Here is a 24589-nt window from a genome sequence, read left to right on the forward strand (position 1 = left end):
CTTGGTTAGAGATGCCACCTAAGTCCAGTTGGCGGCCCCGCACTGTCTGTTCCGAAGGTGAATTTGAACTTCCCCTTGTGATTCTGTTTCCTCCTCTTTATACTACTACTGCCCTGGTTCTGATCTTCCATTTCTCTTCCGAACTCGTTCCAATACCTTCCTAACCAACCTCTCTGACCTCCAAGTCTTAATGCACTACAATCCACTCTGCTTTGCTTCTAGATGATTGTTCTCTTGTCTCTGCCCTGCCTCGAAGCTCTCTGTGTCTGCAGAATTTTCACCTGCGAGTTTAAGGTCTTCAAGAAGCTGGTCCAGCTTATGTAACTTCTTGCCCTGGCATCTTACGAAGCTTTAGCCGCACCTGGCTACCCTGTTTCCTAAAGACATGATGAAATTTCACACCTCTATGCCAGTGTCCATGCTGTTCCCCTCGCCCAAAATGCCCTTCCTCTCTTTCCGGGCCCTTAAAAATCCTACCGTTCTGTGTTTATCTCACCTGCTTCCTCCTTTGTGAGGTCACCCGAGTGATGCCTGGTGCCCCGCCGCTCCTGCCCTTCTCCCTGCAGCAAAGTGAATGTCTGCTTCTCTCCACTATCAAGGGACATTGCAAACACATAGGCTTATTTCAACATCCACCACAGGGTGTGGTACTTGCTTGAGCATCTTTTTCATCTACTAGACAGTAGTTGCTTGAGGGTTCTTCCAGTTCGGAACATGCTGTCTGGCCCATACAAGGCACACCTTCTCTGAACGAATGACCTGGTCCATCATGGAACTGTCACCTCTGACCTTGACCTTTCGTTGGCTTGAAATGCTGGTCAGCTGGGGATAAGTGAGAACACCACTGGCCTCTCTTTGTCCTGTCCCTTCCCTACCCATCTCTCCAACCCTTTCCAGAATTCTTTTCCCTTCTTGTCACTTAACTTCACCCCCCTCCAATGATTGCAGCTTTAGGTAAAGCAGAGTAATTCCTCTTAGACCCTAAAATCTCAGTTCTTCCAAGGCAAGACAGGGTCAGCTGGTCACCAGATGTCAGCCTGGGTTAGGGGCTGCCTTAAAACTGTTCAGCTAGGATGGGGCACTTGGGTGGCTCAGTTGGTTAAGTTTCTGCTTTTGGCTCAGGTCACGATCCTGAGGTCCTGGGATCGAGCCCAGCATGGAGCTCCCAGCTCAGCGGGGAGCCTGCTTCTCCCTCTCCCCTGTTAGTGCGAACGAGTGTTCTCTCTCTCTCAAGTAAATAAATAAAATCTTTAAAAAAACACAAAACATTCAGCTAGGAGATCTGAGGGGCAGCATCCTCTTGTTAATTATGTTTAAATGCCTTAGAGTCTAGCAAAATGCTCTGAGCTTGAAATCGCTTACAAAACTCCCAAGTTAAATTCAGGATGAAAATAAACTAAGGTCCATAAAGTACAAAACTCAGAGATATCCAATTCAAAGTACTTACAGTAGATGGAGCTATATATTTCATGGTGATCTAGTCTGTATTTCGTATATCATGTGAAATTATTAACATTTTAGCATCTATTAATCCGTTCATACTTTTTGCTTAAATATATTAAAAAGCCATGGGACTCACTTGCCCTGGTTATCCTTGTTAGCTTTACATTGTCAGAAAATGTTTAATTAAAGAGTTTCCCTAAAAATTGTACTGCTATTGAAAGCAATTGGTACAAGTAATAGACTTCAAAGCCAGAGATAAACCCTAATGTAAACTGTGAACTTTGGGTGATTACTATGTGTCCCTGTAGGTTCATCAGTTGTAACAAATGTCCCACTCTGGTGGGGGATGTTGATAATGGGGAGGTTAACTGTGTGGGGGGGGGGCCAGGAGTGTATGGGAAATTGCTGTACTTTCCTCTCAATTTTGCTATGATACTAAAACTATTCTAAAAAAATAAAGCCTTGAAGAAGAAAAAAAGAGCCAGAGATGCAATGATATCTTCAAGACCCTGATGGATAATGTCTGCAAAGGACAGTTATATTTCATAGAAGGGCAGTCAACTTTCAAATAAAGAGGTCAATCCCATTTGTAATCTTAAAAAAGCCAAAAAAAAAAAAAAAAGACTTTTTTTAAAAGATTTTTATTTATTTTTTTGACAGAGAGAGAGAAAGCAAGAGAGGGAACACAAGCAGGGGGAGTGGGAGAGGGAGAAGCAGGCCTCCCACTGAGCAGGGAGCCCAATGCGGGCTCGATCCCAGGACCCTGAGATCATGACCTGAGCCAAAGGCAGAGGCTTAATGACTGAGCCACCCAGGTGCCCCAGAAGACATATTTTTATAAATATATTTCTAAAAGATATTTTCTAAGTTAACCAAAAATGCATGTGGAAATGCTCAAATATGGTGACATTCTGTTAAAACTGCTGTATTCCTAGTAATAATAATTGGTGCAATTCCTTTGGCAATCGACTTGGCAGAAAACATAAAAATAAATCACTCTTTGAACTAGTGATTATATTCCTGGGAACTTTTGCTAAGAAATACTCCAAAAGGAAAAGGTTAAATTCACGAAGTTGTTTATTGTAGCCTTTTTTTAAATCATGGTAAAATATTCAAAACAACCTAAATAACAAACGTAAAGATAGTAACTAAGCAAAATATGCTATCAGAACGATGGGATATTCTGCAGCCATCAAAATATGTAAGCAGTTCATATAAAAATATGAAAAATGTTTGAGTGAAGGGAGGGTTGGACCAAATATTTCCAAGTATAAACTTCTCTATATGCTCTGCTTAGGCTTTGTAAAAATTGTACGTAAATATAAACAAGGACAGACTTAAATAGAAAATTTTAAATACATGTATTAAGTGATTACCAGTGGAATTGTCTCCTTTAAAATATTTTTGTTGTGGTGCGCCTGGGTGGCTCAGTCGTTAAGCGTCTGCCTTTGGCTCAGGTCATGATCTCAGGGTCCTGGGATCAAGTCCCGCATCGGGCACCCTGCTCAGTGGGGAGCCTGCTTCTCCCTCTCCCACTCCCCCTGCTTGTGTTCCCTCTCTCGCTGTCTCTCTCTCTGTGTCAAATAAATAAATTAAAAATCTTAAAAAAAAAAATAAAAATAAAATATTTTTGTTGTTATAATGTTTTTGCAGTTAAAAAAATTCTGAATAGTAACTCCATAGTAACTCCATTCTTTCACTGCTAGATTGAAGCAAGCAGAGAATTTTATACCTAATCAGAAATAATAGCATTGTGCTTGGTCTTGGAAAGATCTATTTTCTAACAATATTGCACATATTTCTGTCTTTAATCTTGTATAAATTAAATCACCAGATGACACCATCTTTAAAAGAGGGAGAATTAATACCTTATTAATATGTTTTCTTCGGACTCACACAGTGCTTGGCACATCGTAGATGCTGCATACAAATTTTCCATAATCTGTATTCACCGAGCAAGTGGCTAAGAAAATTCCTAAATAAGCTGACACTAAAAGTTCCTAGCTTCTGTCTGTGAAGTTCATGGATGCCCTGTGATTTACCACACTTAAACTAAGCTGGGGAGAGTGTGTTCAATGAGTAACTTCCAAACAAATGCCCACTTGATACAGTCCTAGAAATTGGTCCTGAAATGATCCAGGGAGATGAACTATCCTTCACTCTTATCTATATGCAATGAAGAATGAACTTCTCAGATGAGGGGACAACAGAAGGGTCAGGATTCCTTGGTTCCTTCTGACTCCCCCAGGGTAGGTGTGGGAAATGGCAAAGATCGGGGGAACACGTGTACATGGAGTTTTTTTTTTTTTTTTTTAAGAGCAAGACCGATGACTAGCACGTGTGTCATGTCACTTTCTCTTGAATCTTATTGGTCAGATCTTCATCACATGGCCACATCATCATAAATTTTCAGCCACTGTCAACATTTACCAATCTTATTTCATTCCCATACCCCCTTTCCCCACCACTACATATATTTATGGGTTTTAGAAAATCATGGTAAAATATACATACCATAAAAGTTGGATTATTTTTAGCATGACATTTTACCTATAAATACTTCAAAATGCCTCTTTGATAATGACTTTTTAAAACATAATCATCTGCCACTTTTTACATCACAAAATGAACAATAATTTGTCAATATCACCTCCTTTCCAGTCCATATTAAAATTTCTCCATAGGTCTAAAAAGTATCGTTTTACACTTCATTCAAATCAGAGCCCAGACGAAGTGCATACGTTGCATTTGGCTGTTATGTCTTCTAAGTCTCCTCTATCCTGTAACATCTCCCCCCCCCCACCCACTTTTTTAAAATATCAATTTATTGGAGACACCAGGGCAGTCTTCCTGAACAATAATATTCCTCAATAGGTTTTTAACTTCTGTAGAATTGGGTTCTCAGAAAACATTCCTTAGAATAAATTTCTAGAATTTTCTGGTCAAAACGCATGAGCATCTTGCTCAGCACACAGCAAGTGGAAGTGTTTATGAAGTAGACTCCTACTAGTCGGAAATTATCCTATCACACTCCCCACAGCTTTGGCGAATGCCAGGTGGCATCTGAAATTGTACGCTGATTTAGCATGTGTAAAATAGCGCCTCAATTTGCATTCTGTGAATTTAAAATGTGTAAAGTGGTACTTTTATATTTCTTTAGTTGTCATTTCCCCCCATGGGTTCCTTTAGGATTTGTTCTTTGTCTTATGTGACTTGACTCTTCGGGGCAGCAGTGTACCTCTAACCTCTTGACGTAATTCTGTAGTAACTTCCTGTTGTAATCATGGTTATCACTCTTTTCTCTTTTTAATTAAGCTAAAAAAAAATTGAATAGACTTCATTGTGTAGAGCGGTTTTAGGCTTAAGGAAAAATTGAGCAAAATGTACAGAGAGTGTCCGTGTGCGCTACTGCACAATTCTACAATTTTCCTATTTTTAACATCTCGCGTTAGTGGGGTACATTTGTTACAATCGGCTTTCCTGCACCGACACATCATTGTCACCCAAAGTCCATACTTTACGGGAGGGTAGGGCTGGGGGTTTTGACAAATGCATAATGACATGTACCCACAATTACAGAATCGTGCAGAATAGTTTCATCAAAAAGCCCGCGCTCTGCCAGTTCTTCCCTGTCACTCTCCCCTGTGAACCTAGGCGACCACAGAACTTTTTACTGTCTCCATAGTTTTGCCTTTTTCAGAATGTCATGTACTGTAGTTGGAATCATAAGGTGTGTAGCCTATTCACGCTGGCTTTCTTCAGTTACCAGTTTGCATGTAAGGTTCCTCCGTGTATTTTCATGACTTGATAGCTCATTTCTTTGTATCGCTGAATAACATCTCATTGTATAAATGTACCACGATTTGTTTATCTACTCACCTGTTGAAGGACATCTTAGTTGCTTCCAAGGTTGGGCAATTATGAATAAAGCTGTTATAAACATCCATGTATGGGGTTTTGTATGGAAAGAAGTTTCAACTCATTTGGGTAAATACCAAGGAGCATGATTGCTGGATCATTTGGTAAGACAATTGTTAAAAAAGAAAGAACAAGCCCAGATGGGAGTCTTTTGCCCCCCAGGATAGCAAATGAAGATTTAACTACAATTTCAACCTCTTCCAAGAACGTGACCTTTTACAAGTCCCCCAGGACATTTCGGATCAGCAGTAGTGAGATCATCTGCGTGATACAAACCCTGCCCTTCCCTCCCCTCCCCCACCAAAAGAAGATGTTCTGGTTGAAACAATCCTTTCTTTTCTTTTGCTAGTAACTTCCTGCATCACCCTCCTGCCTATGAAAACCTTCCATTTGGTACAACTCTTCTGAGCATCTCTCTACTTGCTTCATGGGCTGTTGCTCGATTCTTGAGTTGTTTAATAAAACCAATTAGACCTTCAAATTTACTCAGTTGAACTTTTTTTTTTTAACAGTATGCTTAGCTTTGTTGGAAACTGCTAAACTGTCTTCCAAGATGGTGATACCATTTTGCATTCCCAACAGCAATGAATGAGTTTCTGTTGCTCTGTATCTTTTCTGGCATTTGGGGTTGGCAGTATTCTGGACATTGGCCATGCTAATAGATGTGAAGTTCGATCTCGTTTTAATTTGCAATTCCCTAATGACCTATGATGTTGAGCATCCTATTAAATGCTTACTTGCCATCTGTAGATTTCTGTTGGTGGGGTATCTGTTCAGGTCTTTTTCTTACTTTTTAATTGGGTTGTTTTCTTATTGAGTTTTAAGAGGGTTTGTTTTTTGTTTGGCTGGTTTTTGTTTTTTTTTAAAAATATTTTGAATACATGTCCTTTTTTTTTTTTTAAAGATTTCATTTATTTGACAGAGAGAGACACAGCGAGAGAGGGAACACAAGTAGGGGGAGTGGGAGAGGGAGAAGCAGACTCCCCGCCGAGCAGGGAGCCCTATGCGGGGCTCGATCCCAGGACCCTGGGATCATGACCTGAGCCCAAGGTAGACGCTTAACAACTGAGCCACCCAGGAGCCCCTACGTGTCCTTTTTTTTTTTTTTTTTTACCAGATACGTCTTTCAAATATTTTCTCCCAGTCTGTGGCCTGTCTTTTTATTCTCTTAACAATCTTTCACAGTTAAACTTTTTTTTTGAGATAATTGTAGATTCACAGGTAGTTGCAAGAAATTGTAGGGGTCAACGGCAGGCTGCCCCCAAATGTGCCTCTTGGCATATTGGTTATTTTAAATAAAAGTCACTTAAGAGACAGCCAGTGCAAGAAGGACAATCAGAACTTCCTCCATCCTCTTGAAAGCAGTAAATAAATGTCCCATGTGAAAGGTACCCTCCTTGTACCAGGAGGTAGACAGACATCCTTACCACCAGAGGTGGGAAATTTAGAGCCAGGAAGCCTGTAGAGACTACCCTTGTTACTTTTTACTAATTTACTACCCCAGCCCAAACTAGAATTCCCTATTAATTAGAGCTCTCGAAGTTTTCTGTGAGCACGTAATAAAACGTTTTTTTTTCCTCCTGTTAATCTGTCTCATGTAAATTTAATTCTTAGTCCAGCTGGAAGACCTTGAGGGTAGAGAAGAACTTTTCTTTTCCTTCAAAATAATACAGAGATCCTGTGTACCCTTTACTCAGTTTCCCCAATAGGACCATCCTGCAAATGTATAGTAACGTATCACAACCAGGATGGTGACACTGATACAGGCTAATACAGAACATTTCCATCACCACAAGGGTCCTTCGTGTCGCCAGCCCGTCATCTTCTGAACAATCTTCTGCACTTCGAGAAATTCCTGCTTGTGGAGTCCTGTTTCCCAGGATGAGACGTGGTGGCGGGCACCTGGCTTTGGGGGAGGCAGTGGTAGTGGAAGCTTTTGCAAAGTTGAGCTCCTGGTGCTGAAAGGGCAGCAGAGGGGTATCGCGGGTGCTTTTCCCTGGGGCTTGACGGGGCACCACAAATGCAGAGATTTTTCTCATCCAACTTGGGTATTGTTCTCAAAGCTTTAGCTTCAAATTCCATTCTCTACCTCTGCCAACAGTCCTATGAGCAAGCCCATATCCTTTTATTTACTTACTTAGTTGATTTGGGGAGAATGCATAGCCTTTGATTATACAAACAATAAACAAACAAAAACCCTCCAGCATTATTAACTACCCCACCTCTATCCTTTTCATTTACTTCTTTGTGCTTCATCGTCCAGAGTCAATTGCTTTTGCTTGGAACGAAGGATTTTGACTGATCAGTTTCCTTAAGACCCAGGCTCCCTTGGACCTCAAGAAACAGAGGTGAACTTTCAAACACTTGTGTTCACAGGCGTTTTGCTACAAAAATATTCGCGGGAACCAAAAATAATGCAGATGGCCATCTGAGACTGGATAGCAGATTGTTTATATCAGCGAGTGAACCCATGGGACAGGCAGCCGAGGAGCAAGCGGAAAACGAAAGATGCTGAATTTAGAAGAATGATCTTCAGCGTGAAAATCTCTCAGCACCATCCCTTCCTCTGAGGCAATAATCAAGATGTATATTGGGCTCTAGCGGAAAGTTCGATTTTAAGGAGACCTCAGGGTTAAGACTTAGATCTTCTCACCTTTGACATTTCTCAGCCTCTATTTCTTCATCTATAAAATGAGGATGATAGGGGTGCCTGGGTGGCTCAGTCGGTTAAGCAGCTGGCTCTTGATTTCAGCTCAAGTCATGATCTCAGGGTCCTGGGATGGAGCCCACTGGGCTCCAAGCTCAGTAGGGAGTCTGCTTGGGATTCTCTCTCTCCCTTTCCCTTTGCTCCCCCCACCCATTCTCTCTCTCAAATAAATAAATAAATCTTTTAAAAAATAAAATAAAATGGGGACGATAATAATCTGCCTTCAGGGTTATTGCAAAGATTGAAAAAGAACACCAAGGGTCTGACAAACTTCCTAGTTCATAATAGACACTTAATAAGTGGTCATTATTATTTGGTGTTCCATTGGAAAAGAATGAGGTAACCCCAATCCCCAAGATGGATGAGGGGAGGCTGGAACAGATACAACCAGCTGCCTCCCCAATGTTCATTCTCTCCTTCTTCTCTGTCGACAGGTCCTTCTGCACAGGAAGCAAAGTCTTAGCTACAGAACTACATTTCCCAACCTCCCTTGCTGCCCAGGGCTGGTCATGTCCCACAGTGTCAGCCAATAGGACTTACATGGAAGTCTACCAGGACTGTTCCACTTTCTCCTTGGGGCTTCCTTCTGCTGTTCTGGCACAGAGATGGGAGGCTGGGGCTGCAGAGACCATCTTTTGACCAGAAGAGACCATGAGGGTGAAAGCCACATGCTAAGAGTGGCAGAATAAACCCTGAGACACTGGTGACATCACGGAGCTGCTACACCTCAGAACCACCTATTTCAATGGCCTGGGAGAGAAATTAAAGCCTCTGTGGTGAGGCTTCTGGGGCCGAGTTTCTATAACATGCAGCTGAATGGATTTCCTAACTGATGCGGAGACCCCACCTACCTGGCCCACAGATCCGGGCGTGAATTAGCTTTTAGTAACAACTTTATTTTTTTTATTTTTTTTATTTTTTTAAAGATTTTATTTATTTATTTGACAGAGAGAGAGCACAAGTAGGCAGAGCGGCAGGCAGAGGGAGAGGGAGAAGCAGGCTTCCCGCCGAGCAGGGAGCCCGATGCGGGGCTCGATCCCAGGACCCTGGGATCATGACCTGAGCCGAAGGCAGACGCTTAACGACTGAGCCACCCAGGCGCCCCAGTAACAACTTTAAACCACAAGTTATAGGATGTGCTGGGGAGGAAGGGCAGCCTAGACTTTTATGCCACTTATCACATACATAGTAAAAGTGAAAGCTATCATTATTTTTTTTTAATTTAGAAAAGCTGAACGTTTTCCATAGCACCTATGTGATGGGGTGTCTCTCTCTGGTTTGAGGTCTCATTGGTCCCGGGAATGCAGTGCCGGCCACCATTTCACATTTTGTACATAGGAGGACATTTGGAGATTCGGTCCCCCTCCCCGCCAATTGGTGTCCAGGGCTTCTGGAGTGTTTGAAAGAGAGGGAGAGTCTGATTTGGTTCAGTCCTGTCTGGTGCTTTGACGATGTTGGAGGATACAGGCTTATAGTAGAAGCCTGTCGTTGGGTCATCTTGGGGATTTTCACAGACAGTTGCTCATTTCAATCCTCACAATGGGCCTCTTACTATTTTCATTTCGCATCTGAAGGATCTGAGGCCCAGGAAAGTTAGAGACTTCCCCGAGGTCCCCAGGAGAACTGACCCCTGCCTGGCACAGGGTAGCAGGGGAAGCTGTCCTATCCAGTTTTCTTGCCCCTGGCAGGCTGTGGGCTTCAGACCGGAATCCTGGGGGGCTGTTCTTTCTGGGAGCAGCCATGGATCCCAGGCGCCAGTTCACGTCCTCTTGTTGGGGGGGGCCACAGCTGGGAGCCAAAAGGCAGGCTGATGTGGACAAAGTCTGGTGACCCCAAGTTCTTATTCTAACCCCTCTGGGCAGCATGTGAGTGAATTGATTTTATCCAACCTCAACCTTCTCATGCGCAGGACAGGGCCACCCCCCACCTGGGATGTTGTGTTTGATGATGGTGGAAAGGGTCTCTATGGCCCTAGGAAAGTGCTCAAGAAATGGTAGCCAACGGCCCCCATATATGCCGCTTTGCTCTCCAGCTACTCGCTGGCTCCTTCAGGGGCTGGACTTCACCTTTTTCCTGTCCTCATCACCAACACTGGGCCTGTGCACCCAGGACGCCTTCCACACAAGCGCATTTAATGGAGAAGCTGCAGCCAAGTGGCCCAACCTGACAGCCAGGACTTAGGAAGTGTCGCCGAGGCTGCCTGTCCCCAGCTACGTCCCCCTCCTGTTAGAAGTCCGTGTAGCAGAGTATTCAGCCAAAGGACACCTCTCCTGACCCCCTAGCAGCTCAGTGATGACAGGAGAGGTGGTGTGTTGTCTGGTTCTCCCGGGGAGTCTTAAAAGCAGGGTGGCCGACTTCTGCCCCTTCTGCCATCCTACAGCATGAAATATGCCTGGGTCATTTGTGGGGTGGGACGGACAGCATTTTGAAGCGTGAGGACAAGGATGGCAGTCTAGGGGTGATGCAGCGAGAGTGCTGGGGGCACTGAGGACAGGGAAGCCACCAGCCAACCCTGGATTGATGGCCTCTCTCCTAAAACAGACAACAGTACAACTTTGGTCGTGTTTAAGCCAGTGCTTTTGTGGGCTTTCTGTCAGAGGCTACTGAAATTAATTCTAAATGTTACAGCCATTCCTGGGAAGGAAAATGTCACCCTGGCTTCACATTTGACCTTTTTATGGCACAGTCACGCTGTCCAAAATAGGGTAGAACCGTCAAGTTGAAACATGACTACGTGCAGCTGGTTATAGGCTTTGGCAGGCCCAGCGCAGGAAATATCTTCCTGGCATGATCCCCCCACTTCTTAATGTGGCCAGATAGTTGGATGTGCTTTCACCCTGCATTTTCTCCTCGCCTCCATTCAAGCAGGGAGCAGGCTTCCCACAAGGCCAAAATCAGAGATTAAATCATGTTCAGAAGATGAAAAATGCCAAGACAGCAAGGTGAGAGGTGGGAATGCCCATGTGGGGGGGCAGGGGGGCGCAAAGGTGGAGGCTCCATGGGATGCCAGTGGGAATGGCTGGTTGGTGTGCTGGGGACCTGGGATCCAAACCCCAAGGTGGGACATACCCAGTGTTGACTGATGATGGGTCACCCCGGGGCATTCCCCGCACTGTGGGCTGAGAACCCTTGGGCAAGGAGAGAGAAGGGGTACATCCAACAGGCATCATAACTTAACATGCTCCAAACCTGCCCCTTCCACAACCCCCCACCTCGGCGCACAGCACCCCCACTGTTCCAGCCGCTCAGGCCAAACCTCAGAGCCTTTCTTGACCCTCTTCTTCTCTTGCACGCCACACCCAATCCATTGGCAACTCCAGAGGGTCTGCTTCCAAAATACATCCAAACAGGTGCTGCTCTCCACCGTGGCCCATAGCAGTGTCCTCTCTTCCCTTCCCTGCCGAAAGGCCTCCGAGCTGGCTCCGCGCTCTGCCCTTGTCCCCCAGCATCTACTCTCATGGTGGCAGCCCAGCCTGCTAAAATGTAAGTAAGTCCCACGTGCTCAAACCCTCCCGCGGGTCCCAGCTCACTCAGAGTAAAAGCCAAAGTGCTTCTGACATCCTACAAGGCCCTGCCTGACCCGATGCAGTGAGCGCCGACCTCTCCTCCTACCCCCAACTCACTGCTTTGGCCCCATGGGACTCGCGGGGTCCCTTAAGAACACCGGCCGTGGACGCATCTCAGTGCCTCTCTAACCGCTGCTTGGAAAGCTCTTCCCCAGACATTTGAGGGACTTGTCCCTGCATCTCCTTTGGGCCTTTAGTCAGACGCCTGTCCCACAGTGAGGCCTTCTTGACTATTCATACTGTTCACCTCCCCACCTGTTCCCAACCCGATCCCCCTTCCCTGACTTTCTTCTAGCTCTCACTGATATATATGTGACATGCTGTATATTTTACTTATTTTGTTCAGGTCTCTCTCCCCCTGACTTAGAATGGAAGCTCCAGGGGCATCTGTGTGGCTCAGTCGGTTAAGCGGCTGACTTTGGATTTTGGCTCAGGTCATGATCTCAGGGTCCTGGGATCGAGCCCCGTGTCGGGTTCTGCCCTCAGCAGAGAGTCTGCTTCAGGATTCTCTCTCTCTCCCTCTGTCCCTCCCCCTGCTTGCTCGCTCGCTCTCTCTAAAATAAATAAGTCTTAAAAAAAAAAAAAAAGAATGTAAGCTCCATGAGGACAAGCCCCATGAGCACAAGACTTTGGTTTCATTTACTGCTGGATTCTCAGCAGCCAGAACAGCGCCTGATTCCTAGCAGATGAGCAACAAATACGGTGCCCTGCCTTTAATTTGCTTTCCCTCTTTTCCTTGCCTCACTCTTGCTGCCCTGGGACTACACTCACCCCCTCCACGGTGCATTTGCACATAAGCTTTACTTGGGCTCTGTTTTCTGGGGGAGCCTGGGCTACCAGCGTCCCTTGCTGTGGGCCGGAGGGCTGGTAAGAGACAGATCAGGTCCAGGCAGTGTAACTACAGAGCCTGTAGCTATTGTTATGCTGCTTACTACCGAGGGGTCTTCTGGGAGCTTCCCGCGCCAAGGCTCAAGGCGAGTTCATGGTCAGAAGGGGCACATTCCCAACAATCTCTACAGCTCGAAAGCCAACTGGCTTCACTTTGACCCTGGCCACAGTCCTCGTGGGTGAGACACTGGAAAGACGGTGCAATTTCTGACTGGCAAAGACACCGACACGCAGGGAAATAAAAGTTATCATCAAGGAAATGGACAGTTCGTGAAATTTATACTTAAAAATTTTAAGAATACATGGGATTTTCCAAGACCATTCATCATAGCACCGAGCCTACTATTCCTTAATAGAAAACGGTCAAATAGCAAATACTCCAGTTAACTTCCTACAGGTACAAATTATGCAAATAGTCATTTATATCTTCATTTACAATAATCAATAAATAAGAGGGCACATTCATACAATCTTTTTTTTTTACAAAGATCCCTTTTTACAAAGCTACGACTATATATATATATACTCAATAGACAAAATAATCCTTGTTCTACAAAATAACATCTCACTTTTTTCTCCATAGTTCTCTTAGCGCTCTCCATAAAAATGTTCAGACATTGTCCCTGAAGCTTTGCCATGATGTTAAAAGAAACAGTAGTATTGAATCTGTTAAACATATTACAGACCTTGAAGCAAACTCCTGTCACCATCCTCGAGAACAGGCTCAGAGGAAACTGTTGCCAGGCTTAGTCATCTGTCCAAACGACACACGACACACGGGAGGGAACAACCATGGTTCCTATTTGTCTTTGGCTGCAAGGCAAGTGATGCAGGCACTGTCTTATGGTGTGATTTCAAGCGCAAAAGGCAGGCCTCCTCCTCACGGCACCCTGCCCCACAGGTGCGGGCCCACTCTGGAACATTCTCCACTAACGTGCCAGCCTTCGGCTGAAGGATCCAATGTTACAATGCAAACAGCCCGACACGAGTGGGATTTTTGCACCGGTTAATTTTGAGTCCACCAGGGGAAGGGGGAAAAGATGGGAAGGGTAGGAAGGTCCTGTTTATAGTTCTTTGTTCCTACTGCTGAACTTTGGCATCTGGGACAGATTTCCCTGGCAAACTGCCTCCGACGTGGACTTAATTTAAGGAGACCAGTTTAGGTCTGGGAGCCCTAGGAAGCAGATCTCCTTCATTCTACTCCAACTTTCATTCCCACACCTTAACAGACTAAGCTTTGTTTTACCAAACCCTTTCTGAAGGCACCTTTATCAGATACAAAACCCAGAAGCAATGTTCTAAGCTTTGGATTTCACTTAGAAATACAGAGATGCATTTATTTTAAGCAAATAGGTCACTTACTGAGATTTTTTAAAAAATCTACCTTGTTAACCTTTGGATTTTTAAACCTAGGAAGGAATTTTTAAAAGATTTTCCAACTTCCGACCCAGAATGGTAAATGAATTATTCAAGGTGTCACAGCAGGTGAGTCAGAGTCCGGATGTAGGTTCCTGATGCTCAGGCCGGTGTTGTCCTACTTTGGAACAATGTCAACTCCCAGGTTACAGAAACGCCCAGCGTCTTCCTTTGGTTCAATCCTCGCATGACATTTAAGAATACAGGCCTTTGCGGCTGTTCTTCCTTATAGCACAGTCTTGCAGAGGATATGCTCTTATTGACTTTGGGTGGGGCTAAAAGAAGTCCGAGCCACTGCAAATGCAATAAACCAATCAAAAGATATTTCTGTTTTTGCAACAGTGTAAAAATCACAACTTTTAAACTTAAAACAAAGGAAAAATAAGTATTCCTATCTCACAGACCAACCAATTATGGCTTCATCCAAGTAATTCAAATCCTCCATCCTTATTTTAATTGTGCTCTGCCCAGCCCAATGAAGTGTGTTTGTGTTTTGAAGGAGAGAGCCTAATTTCCTGCTCTGAAAAAGCGTGTGTTGGAGGGCGCCTGGGTGGCTCAGTCAGTTGGGCATCTGACTCTTGGTTTCAGTTCAGGTCATGACCTCAGGATCATGAGATCAAGCCCCGTATCAGGCTTCGAACTCAGCATGGAGTTTGCTTGAGATTCTCTCTCTCCCTCTGCCTTTCCCCCAACTCGTACTTGCTCTAATAAATAAATAAATCTTAAAAAAAAAAAAAAAAAAGCATGTGTTTGGGTTGGAAAGGTGATTAGCTCAGGCAGGATGGCTAGTTAACTGGTGGCTGAAGTTTTTGAGGTTAGACGCTGAGATTTTACTGCTGGCTGTTCTTTAGAGGCAGTCATTTTGGTTGCAAATTTGCAACCATAGGCGAAAACATGAATCTGGGTCATCTTCAGTCATTTTTATGCAAGCATGAAGGAGACATCTGAGTGGTTTTGGTATGGGGTTGGGAGTGGTGTGCAGAAATTTGGGAGGGGGGAGAAGGACATGTGGTGGGGAACTGCAACCTGACTAACCAAGTTCCCACCTTCCCAGCTCTGGGAATCTCCACCCACAGATGCCAACTTGGCCAAAGCCATCAAGAATCAGAACATCCTTAGGGTGTAACTATCTTCTAAGCAGTGAAGTCCAGGATGAAAATCAGCATTTGAAATCAGCGTGGAGCCCAACATGGGGCCTGAACTCATGACCCTGAGATCAAGACCCGAGCTGAGACCAAGAGCTGGACACTCCACTGCCTGAGCCCCCCAGGCGCTCCTCAACTTCCTCTTTAAAAGGTTTGGGTTAGATATGAGACAGAGCAGTTGGTGGGATGGAGGTGGGCTGGAGAGGCTTCAAGAAGCTTTGGTCAATGGAACATAAGGAAAGGAGGTGTCTGCAAAGCTCAGAGAGGAGGGGAATTCAGAGCAAGGAGCTGCTGGACACTTTACAGCTTCGAGGCAAACTTGCAAGGAAGCATTATTCATTCAACGAGGATGTACGCAGGGTCTGCTCTGCGCAGAAGACACTCGGAGAGCTTAATGATCATCCAGATACCAGGTGACAGAGCAGGGACTCAGACCTAGATCTGGCTGATTCCCAAACCTGCGCTTTCTGGAGCCCAGGACACCTCTCGGAGGAGGAGGAAAGGGAATTGTGATGTAAGGAAAATGGTTTCAGTTACGCAGACCCCTGCGAGATGAAAGCTAGACTTGGCTTCTGGGTGTCAGGAATTTAAAAAGTTCGCAGTGGGATCAGCCCCCGGATGGCTGAGTAGTGTTGTATTTAAGAAGAACGTGGTCAAACAGCACAAAATACTGGTTGTCTCCTCCCCATACCCAAAGATGTTTCCTGGCTTGTTGATGCAACAGCCCTGGGCTGGTGAGAACTGCTTGCCTGATGTGTTTTCATCAAGGTTCTCAGAGCAAATTATAAGTCAGTCTCCCTGGCTCTGCGGGGTCTGCTGACCGCTGGACGGGCCGGGGCGCACAGGAACTCGAATGGTCCTCCGCCGGCTCTCAGAGAAGCGGGAGCTCTGAGTCTCTAAGCCTTTGCCCAATTACTCGACCAAGCTCACCCCAAGCCCACGCAGGAGAAATGACAAGGCCTGACGGTCAGTGGGGAGCTCTGAAAAGTCACAGCAAGGCGGGCTGAGCGCTCACGTTGAATCTGCACACGACAGAAATGGAAGATCTGGGGCCCAACTCAGCCCAAGCCCGTGCTTCTCAGGCACCAGGCTCACTTCCCTGAACTGCTGTCCTTCCTCAAGGAAATGACTGACAAGGCCGACTCGAAAGATCTGTGGACTCAGCGTCCAGCAAAGAAGCTACGTCTCCTTTCTTGGCTCCCTCCCTTGGCTAACTGGGAAGAAAAACTCTGCAGCAATTTTCAGCAAATAAGCACGATACCGCCCCTCCAGCTCTCAGCCTCAGTGTCTCGCCCGGGCTCCTGGCCCTCGTCATCAGAGCTGCCCCGCTCACCGGCTGCAGGGCCGGACGAATAACCTGCTATTCTGCGGGGGCTCCGCATGGCAGCTGCAGGCCCAGGATCTTAAATCTTCCCCTAAAGGCGGTTTCAGCAGCGATTATGCAATGTCGGGGAAAGAGAAAGAACACAGCTGGACCTGGAGAGCTTTATGGGCTCGCTTCCTGGCAAGAGCATCGCCGAGAAGGTTCTGAGAAGCCACGCTGGCCTGAAACTCAGTGCAACCCACTTTGGGGACTTCAGGATGTGAAGCTGAGTACAGGTAGGGAATTCGGCACAGACCCCTGAGGAAGGTCTCTAGGCAGAAAGAGAGAGAGGCCACATCTCAAAACTCCAGCAGGCCTCCAAGATCCAAGAAAAACTGAGCTTGCGTGAAAAGCGTCCTGTCATGGGACTGCACTCCAGTGACGTCACCACGGAAAGAGAAGAGTTCTTACCGAAGAAGCTTTGATGCTTTCTGATATTCAGTAAGATACCTTCTTTACTTGTTTATTCCGATTTGTGTTTGAGAGATTAGCTTCGTGACGTTCTGAGTTCTTGGCAAGGAGGGAGGAGCAGGGAAGCTTCAGGGGCTGGAGGATGGAGTTTTGTAGAAAATGTCATTGGGAATCAAGATGACCACCCTGGGGTCACTCACTAGCAGTGTGACGAGTCACGTCCCCTTCCTGACCTTCAGTGTTCTTGTTGCTCAAAGTGATAGACCCTTATGAGATCCCTAAGGCTATCGAATATTCTATGACTTATAAAGATTGCTGGAAGAGGCAGCCGCTAAACGCTTCTGCTTTCTAATACGCTCTGGCCTTGCAAGGAGCAGGCACGCACTGTGCGGGGGGAGAGGGCTGGTGGAAATTTGCTGCACCCCAAAAATGGAGCAGCACCATGTGTCCGGGTGGCTGTCCTGGGCAGTGAGGGCTCCAAGTCCTGGCGGGAACCCGTCCCCCTACAGATGCCAGCTCTGGCCAGCACAGGAAGCGATCCTCACCAAGTTCCACGAAGCTGCCCAGCAGAGAGAGAAGACCCTGTTGGTTGGCAGACACGAGTGTGGACTGTTTATTTTCTACATGAATCGAGGGTGGTGAGGGAAACCTGGAAACTGCCGGACACTCAGACTAGAGCTTGTGGGGAGGTGGGAGATGCAACTGTCTGGGGGCAGGGGGTGAACACAGAGGAGAGGAAGGAGGATCACTTCGTACATGGGGCCTTCCAGCCGAGCTTCCGCATGCCTTTCAACCCTCTCCGGCAGCTGGCTCGGAATGATGCGAGGGCACCCGGCCCCAGCTCGGCAGGGTGGTTGCTGCCATGGCCCCAGCTAGACTCAGGGCGGGCTCACAGACAGGTGCACAGAGCAGCGAGCCACCCAGCCAAGTGGTGAGGAGGCTCAAGTGGGATCTGCGGTTCAAGATGGTGTGCTGACCACAAGGGCTCCTTTCAGCTCTCGTGAAAGCCCATGAAGATAGGAGCAAAGGAAGGAAGACAATGGGGTAGGAGGGGATGAGAGTAGGTGAGAGATGCCAGCCCATGCGTAGCGGGGCAGAGGTGCTGGAGAAGTGAGCGGGCAGAGGACCCGACCACCGTGCACACTGGCAGGGGGCACGCCACTGAGCAGCTGCGGTCCTACTCCATGGGGGAATCAGAGGAGCTCCACCCCGGGGACGCTGGGCACGGCAAGGCAGGAGCAATTCAACGAGTCTAAGTGCTGACCGTGATGAACCTGCCTGCTCGGGCCGGGACACGAGCATTCACGCGTGCTAGGATCTCCGGGTCTGGCTCTACGGTCTGCGCGCTGCACAAAGGTGCTTGGCTAAGGGAATGGTCGGGAGCAAAAATCTAGTCCTTGCTCTGCTCCTCAAGCCTTGCCCTAGCTCAGGTCTACATCTCGCTGGAGAAAGGGGCAGGAGATGCCATCTGCCAATCAAGCCAAGTGCCTATGGGTGGCTTCTGCCCAGAGGTGGTATCTTTCTCTAAGTCAGCCACCCAGAGCGAATGCCTTTTTTGAAATTGCATGAGGACACTGCATCGGCCAGTAGCAGCTCTATGGATGTCCCTCCTTCCCAGGCAGGAGAGAAGTGAAAATATCTCGAAAGAAACACAATGAGTCCTAGAGAAAAGACCTGCAATTGATACGTGGGGTCCTCCCATGGAGAGTCCAGGTGCCAACCCCGTGACCCTACAGAAACGCCCACTGGTTGATACACAGAGCTTTCAATTTGTGCTCTGATGGATCACTCTTCAATATGAACAGACCCACAGAACCACCAGCCTGCAACGTGAAAGACAGAGCCTGAGACTAACCAAGAGAAAGGACACTTAGAGGAGACAAAGCCAGTACAGGGAGCAGAAAAGAACTTCCCCGAAGCCACTCTCATGAACATCCACAGGGAGAGAAGAGCTGCATCCATAAAACAGGAACAGGACATGATAAAACAGGAACAAGAGAACAGCAACAACCTATTCTGGAAATTAAGCATTAAACATCCATCAGGTATGCGAGAAGATAAAGCTGAAGACCTCTCCCTGAGATCTGATCCCCAAAATAAAAAGATTACACATAGAAAAGATAAAAAAAATATTAAAGGATTGTAGGCTGGAAGGTGCAACACTGAAGTAACAGGCAGCTCAGAAAGAAAGGATGTGAACCATCATAAGAACATTTACGAAGTTTCCCATGAGAACCCAGCATGACCTTCACACCACGGAGGACACGCTACCATCAGGACAGCTTGGAACACTAAGAAGAAAGGGATCTTGAATGCTTCGGGGGAGGTAGGGAGAAACCCAAGTCACATCTAGAGGCTTGGGAATCTGGGTGGTGCCAGAAGTCTCAACAACTAAGCTGGGGGGCAGTAGGAGGGAGTTACTCTCCACCAGCAATCCTATACCCAGCTATACTCGGGGACGGGCAGAATGGAGACATTTTAAGGCATGCAAAAATCTCAAGAAATTTCTAAGATTTACTTCCCATGTTACTTTCATCAGGAAGTTACTAAAGAACGTGCCACACCAAAAAATAAAAATAAAAAAAATAAAACAACCCCAAAAAACAAACAAAGATTATCAAACCAAGGGGAAATTTTTGGCAAGAAAGGGTGTGTTACCATAGCACATTACTTGGCTCAGGCGTGAACGGTCCTTCTGCACCTACACTGAATAGACATGCATGAAATAATGTGATGTAAACACACCAGGGAAAAGAAGTGGAGGATGGAGAAGGGCGAGACCCCCATCTACCAGAATAGCAAGTTGCAGGTGTTTCTAATTTAAAAAAGGAAAATAAGTGTAAGCATGTTATGTTGCAATGCAAAGGTAAATAACAAGCAATAGCTAAAGGGATTGAAAGTGTTGCTTCTAGGGAAACCAGACTTAGGGGACTGCTAATTTTCATTAAAAGCCATATGGTACTTGTTTCTTCATAAACTATGAATATGTATTACTTGGATAAGAATTAAAAATCAATTCTTAAAAAAAAAATTCAAAGCCATTGGGTGGTCTGTCCTGTAGGCTTCTCCATCCACCTTTTATATTCAACTTCCTCTTCCATAGAAGCCTATACTCCACTGGGAATTTTTTTTGCCTTTAAAGAAGAAATCTGTTTACAGCCAACCGGAACCCAACGATTTTTAGGCATCTTGCCACTGGGTGGTTTTAAACAATATTACATGTTGTAACGGGTGAGAGAAACAGCCTGCAGAGATTTTTCTGAACAAGGTCTAGCCCCGTAAAATGAGATGATGCGTGTTTGGGTTGGCTCCTCCCTGGCTCTTCCAGCATCTAGTTTAGGCAAGGACCACGTGGTGTCCGGGGTTATAAAATATCACACATGTCATCTTTACTATCTGTACCTCTGAGCTTTCAATGATGCCAGGGAGCTCACTAATTAGCCCATTCTCCCCGGGACGTTTGGCCTTCAAGATGGAACCGCTCCAAGCTCCCGACAGCTTTCCACTTGGAAAGCTCAGATTTGTTCTAAGAACCACGAAGGAGAGAAGGCAGGCTATAAACCAGAGTGGGATTTTGGCTGTCATCGATTCAAATGTGCTATGTTAATTCTTTTGGCCATGCTGGAATTCTGTAAACTTGAAACCCACTGCCTGAAATAAGCACGCCTCTCGCCTTGCTCAGAGAGAGCCGTGAGTTCTGGAGCAGAAGCAATTACCAGCGGCCGAGCTGTCCCAGCGGTCAAGGGCACTCCAGAGGTCACAGGGGACGAGAGTGAAAGCGAATGCTTTACGAGCGCAAAGGTTGTAGCTGGCTCCCAAATTTTGGTTTTGTTTCAGTGAGGACATTTTAATCTAATCATTTAACCTTTTTTTTTTTTTTTTTCCAGGACACTCATGGGCCCAACACAAGTTTCGTTAATGAGGGGACAGCTCTGGACCAGGCATCCGGCAGCACAGGTGCCTTTGCAAGTCCGCTCCTGGTTGGCTGTGACCTTGGTCCACCCGCTCTGCCTCTCTGGGTTCGGCAGAGAAGAGACTGTCTGAGGGCCCCTCCTGACCTACTGGTTTGTGATTTTCTGAGTAAGGCTTGGAGGGGCAGGGCAATGGGAATTAGAAGCAATACCGGGGCCCCAGGGCCTGCATCTTGGTCGAAACGGGGGCTGGGGGTGGCACAGGGCAGAAGGAAGATGGGAGGGTGGCTGGAGGTCTCCTCACAAACTGTCTGCTCTGGTCTACTTCTCGGGGTACCTTCCAGAAAAGTCTATTCAAGAATCCCATTATGGGGGCACCTGGGTGGCTCAGTTGGTTAAGGGTCTGCCTTCGGCTCAGGTCATGATCCTGGAGTCCCGGGATCGAGTCCCGCATCGGGCTTCCTGCTCAGCGGGGAGTCTGCTTCTCCCTCTGACCCTCCCCCCATCATGCTCTCTCTCATTCTCTCTCAAATAAATAAATCTTAAAAAAAAAAAAGAATCCCATTATGACCGACCACGAAGGATGGCCATGCTGACGTCCCAGCACCAGCGTGAGCCGGAACTTATTCTGAGCCCAGCCACTCCTGCACTCCTCCTCCTGGCTTTTAAGGAGCCTTGGGCAGTGCCCTCTGGAGCCCTGGAGATCAGCACAGAGGCTTTTACTGTACCATCTAGATTCTCCCCTGGCTAAGACATGGGTGGAAAACATTTGAAAATCACAGCTTTAACCTCAATCCAATCAACACAAAACTGAATTTCCATCCTCCCCTCCCTTGCTCTTCCCCCAAAACTAGGGTGACAGAAAGTGCACAGCAGCTCACTACACAGCCCCCACTTTCCTCCTCGGGTTTGCCGTTCTGGGACGCAGGCTCCTGGAGCCGGCAGCTCTGCGCCCCTCAGATATAACCAACCGCGGACCACACGACAGGTGCACGGACACCCAGCACCTTCACTCAAACCCCCCTCGGGGAGGAACATGGGGCAGCTTTCTTCCCAGTGGGGGTCCTGCGTGGGGCATCGCCCCTCTTCCTCATCAGGAGGACCCTCCTCCGAGAGGCAGCTCACTCGAGTCCATCTGGACCTTAAAAGCCTGCACGGGGGACGAGCTACGAGCCAGATTATGGCTAAATATTAGCAAGGGTGCTTCATACCTGACAAAGCAAGGCCCGCAGGAATAAACTCCACCTAACGATCCAGCCAAACACACACCTGAGTGTCGAGGACACAGCCAAAGAGAAAAGCATGCTCAGCACTTACAGGACAGAAAGGAAAGGTGAAGCGGGGAGAGGGGGCTGTTTCCCTGAGGCCCCCCACCGTCTGCAGAGGTGCCCCCCTCCACACCCGAATAAAGTGAAGTAGAAAGAGCTCCCGCCCCCTGGTCAGGGGCCTGTCGTTTTTATTATGCAGACACGCGCCTCAGAGTCTGTTGACGTCCAGCTGCGGGAACAGCAACAGGCAGTAAACCAGGAGCCAGAGGAAGAGAATAAAATACATCATATCCGGCTGCTGGACAAACTGTGTCAGAGAGTCGCTCTGGGGGCTCTGGCTCTCCAGCAACATGGCTTCACCAGAGTTGTTGGCCTTCCTGCAGGAGGGAAGACACAGGCAAGGCAGTTAGAAGCAGGTCCCCCGGGCGGATGGGCCCCCCCCCGCCTCCCCAGCCTGTAACCTCACTGCCCAACTGGAGAGCTGAGGGCTTCCCAGCCGGCCGGTCAAGAGGCCCTGCAGGGCATGTGCCGACCCAAGGGGACGGCCGGGGTCCCGGGAGAGCTCTGCGCTTTCATACAAGCTCAGTTCATCCGCACAACCCTAGGAGGGCAAAGCGGTCAGCCCCATTCCGCAGATGGGCATACTGAGACTCACGGGGTGCAGTGGCTTGCTCGCTCAAGGCCACACAATGACTAACCCCGCCCCCCCATCCCCGGTCCAGGACACCTTCCTTTATGCCACAGTGTCCTTAACGCAGAGCTGGATACTGACGGCACTCTGCTATCTGTCACTAACAGAGGGGACGTCATAAGTCATCTGAAGGAACAGAGTTCCCTGATTACAGATCATTTAAAAACAGAGACAAAGGCATGCCCCGCCCCCCACCCCCAAGCTTCTGTCTTTTGGCTTTGGAACAGAACCTTGAAGATAATGACTAGATTTGACTTTGGTCAGACTTCTCTTTCTTCTTTTGTGTTACAGAAGCTGGTGTCAAGGTGACGTTTGCTTGGGCTTGGTGGAGAAAGCCCAGAAGGGTCCGCGTGGTGGTGACCAACCTCAGCTCCCAATTCCCACCAAGGAAAGGGTTGGGGGCATCATCTGATTGGAAAGGGGCTGCGGGCCTCTGCTTAGAGCTGCATTTATAGGAGCCTAGAGTGTAAGCTTCTTAGGGTTATCTGGTGTGCGGTGTGCGGTGGAGACGAGCTCATCCCTGAACCGTCTCCTAATGCAGACAGAGGCCAGGCCAACAGGGGGTTAAACGTTTGCCTTTTGGTCTAGAGACTCACTCGCGTATGACAAAGGACAGAATTTTTCTTTCTGAAAACTTCCTTTTTAAATTTTAAACTCTGCTTTTTATAGAGCATGACTGCATTTCTCCACCTTCTAGTTTAAATTGTCAAAGTCTCAATCTCATAAAAGCGAAAAGCGCTACTTTCCTAGGGAGTCCGTCACACCTGGTGGACAACGTGAATTAATATTTCCATTTTATGCCAGGGGAGGGAAACAGGTCTTGCCCCTTTCTTAAAAGCCAGAGGGGCGGGCTTCTAAGGATCCCACTTGCGGGTGTTGGGCGATATTCAGAGAGCCTTTTCCACTCCAATAATCTAAGTCCTTCCAAGCCAACTGAAATCCGTGGCAAATATTTAAAAAACAAAAAAATCAAAACAATTAAGGGATGCGGTAACTTTAACAGGGATAGGGGCATCTCAGGATTGTCAGTTTGTGGGATTTCTCTGGGCTCCTGTGTTCTACATGGGCTGCGATTCAGCAGTATAGTGATTTGGCAAGATCAGACTAGGCCATCTAGTTCTCGAACAGCAAGAAATACTTTCATGGACATCCTGGCATGTTTGCACTCCCTCTTCATGTCTGCTCTGATGCCATAAAACTGTAAAATCAGCTCAGTGAGCTTCTGAGTATTGTACCTGCAGTGGTGACACAGAATGAACGTGGGGTCAGGGGTGACCGCATGAAGACCACACCCAGCATCACATCTCTCCCTCCCGCCTCTACCCCCACATGGTGTAAAAGGCAGCTGCCGGCTCATGACCCGGATCCGGCTTTAAACGGAAGCATTTTCTGAACCATGCCCCCCCAGCCCCCCACCCTCCCCCGTCCATCAATTTCCACTCTCCCTCCTGCTTATATTCAGTTTCCATGCATTTGCTCTGGAGCAGGGATCTCCTTGCATGATCTCAGACAATTACTACGGCCATCAACCAAGGAGAGTTGGAGAAGAGCCACCCCCGTAAGACTGCATAATTAAAAAAGAAAAAAAAAAATATATAAACCCCATAAAACCTGGGAGGAAAGCCACCGACCTGGTTAACGTTCGGTTTCTTCTGTCATCCAGATCTGCTGCGTTCCTCAATTGAACATAGCTAAAATGATCCTACAGTGAAATTTATAAACAAAACCCCCGCAACCCAATTAGTAAAGATGAAATCTCTGAAACAGAAAATAAAATTTTGATTTTAAACATACAAAGCCGAGCATGCCGCGCTTTTCTCAACATTGCAAACATTTAGTTTCCCAAATCAAACTGCAAACTA

The 24589-nt window shown here is 47.0% G+C and overlaps 1 protein-coding gene across 5 annotated transcripts in view; it reads right to left on the minus strand.

The window, feature by feature from the left end:
* Window positions 1-12329: 12329 nt before the first annotated feature.
* The window catches only part of CLMN (calmin), a 117941-nt gene continuing 105681 nt past the window's right edge, over window positions 12330-24589 (minus strand). For 2 of the 5 annotated variants that reach the window (XM_032405868.1, XM_032405866.1), the window contains exons 12-14: window positions 24359-24429; window positions 23866-23962; window positions 21259-22409 (exon numbers count right to left, since the gene is read on the minus strand). In XM_032405868.1, coding sequence (XP_032261759.1) covers window positions 22245-22409; window positions 23866-23962; window positions 24359-24429 — 333 coding nt within the window. In that variant the 3' untranslated portion in view covers window positions 21259-22244. Of the gene's footprint in view, window positions 14233-21258; window positions 22414-23865; window positions 23963-24358; window positions 24430-24589 lie in introns of those variants that run through there. The other 3 variants (XM_032405870.1, XM_032405869.1, XM_032405867.1) reach the window with 2 other exon arrangements.

Source organism: Phoca vitulina, unplaced genomic scaffold, assembly GCF_004348235.1.
Source record: "Phoca vitulina isolate PV1807 unplaced genomic scaffold, GSC_HSeal_1.0 scaffold7, whole genome shotgun sequence".
Lineage (NCBI taxonomy): Eukaryota > Metazoa > Chordata > Mammalia > Carnivora > Phocidae > Phoca > Phoca vitulina.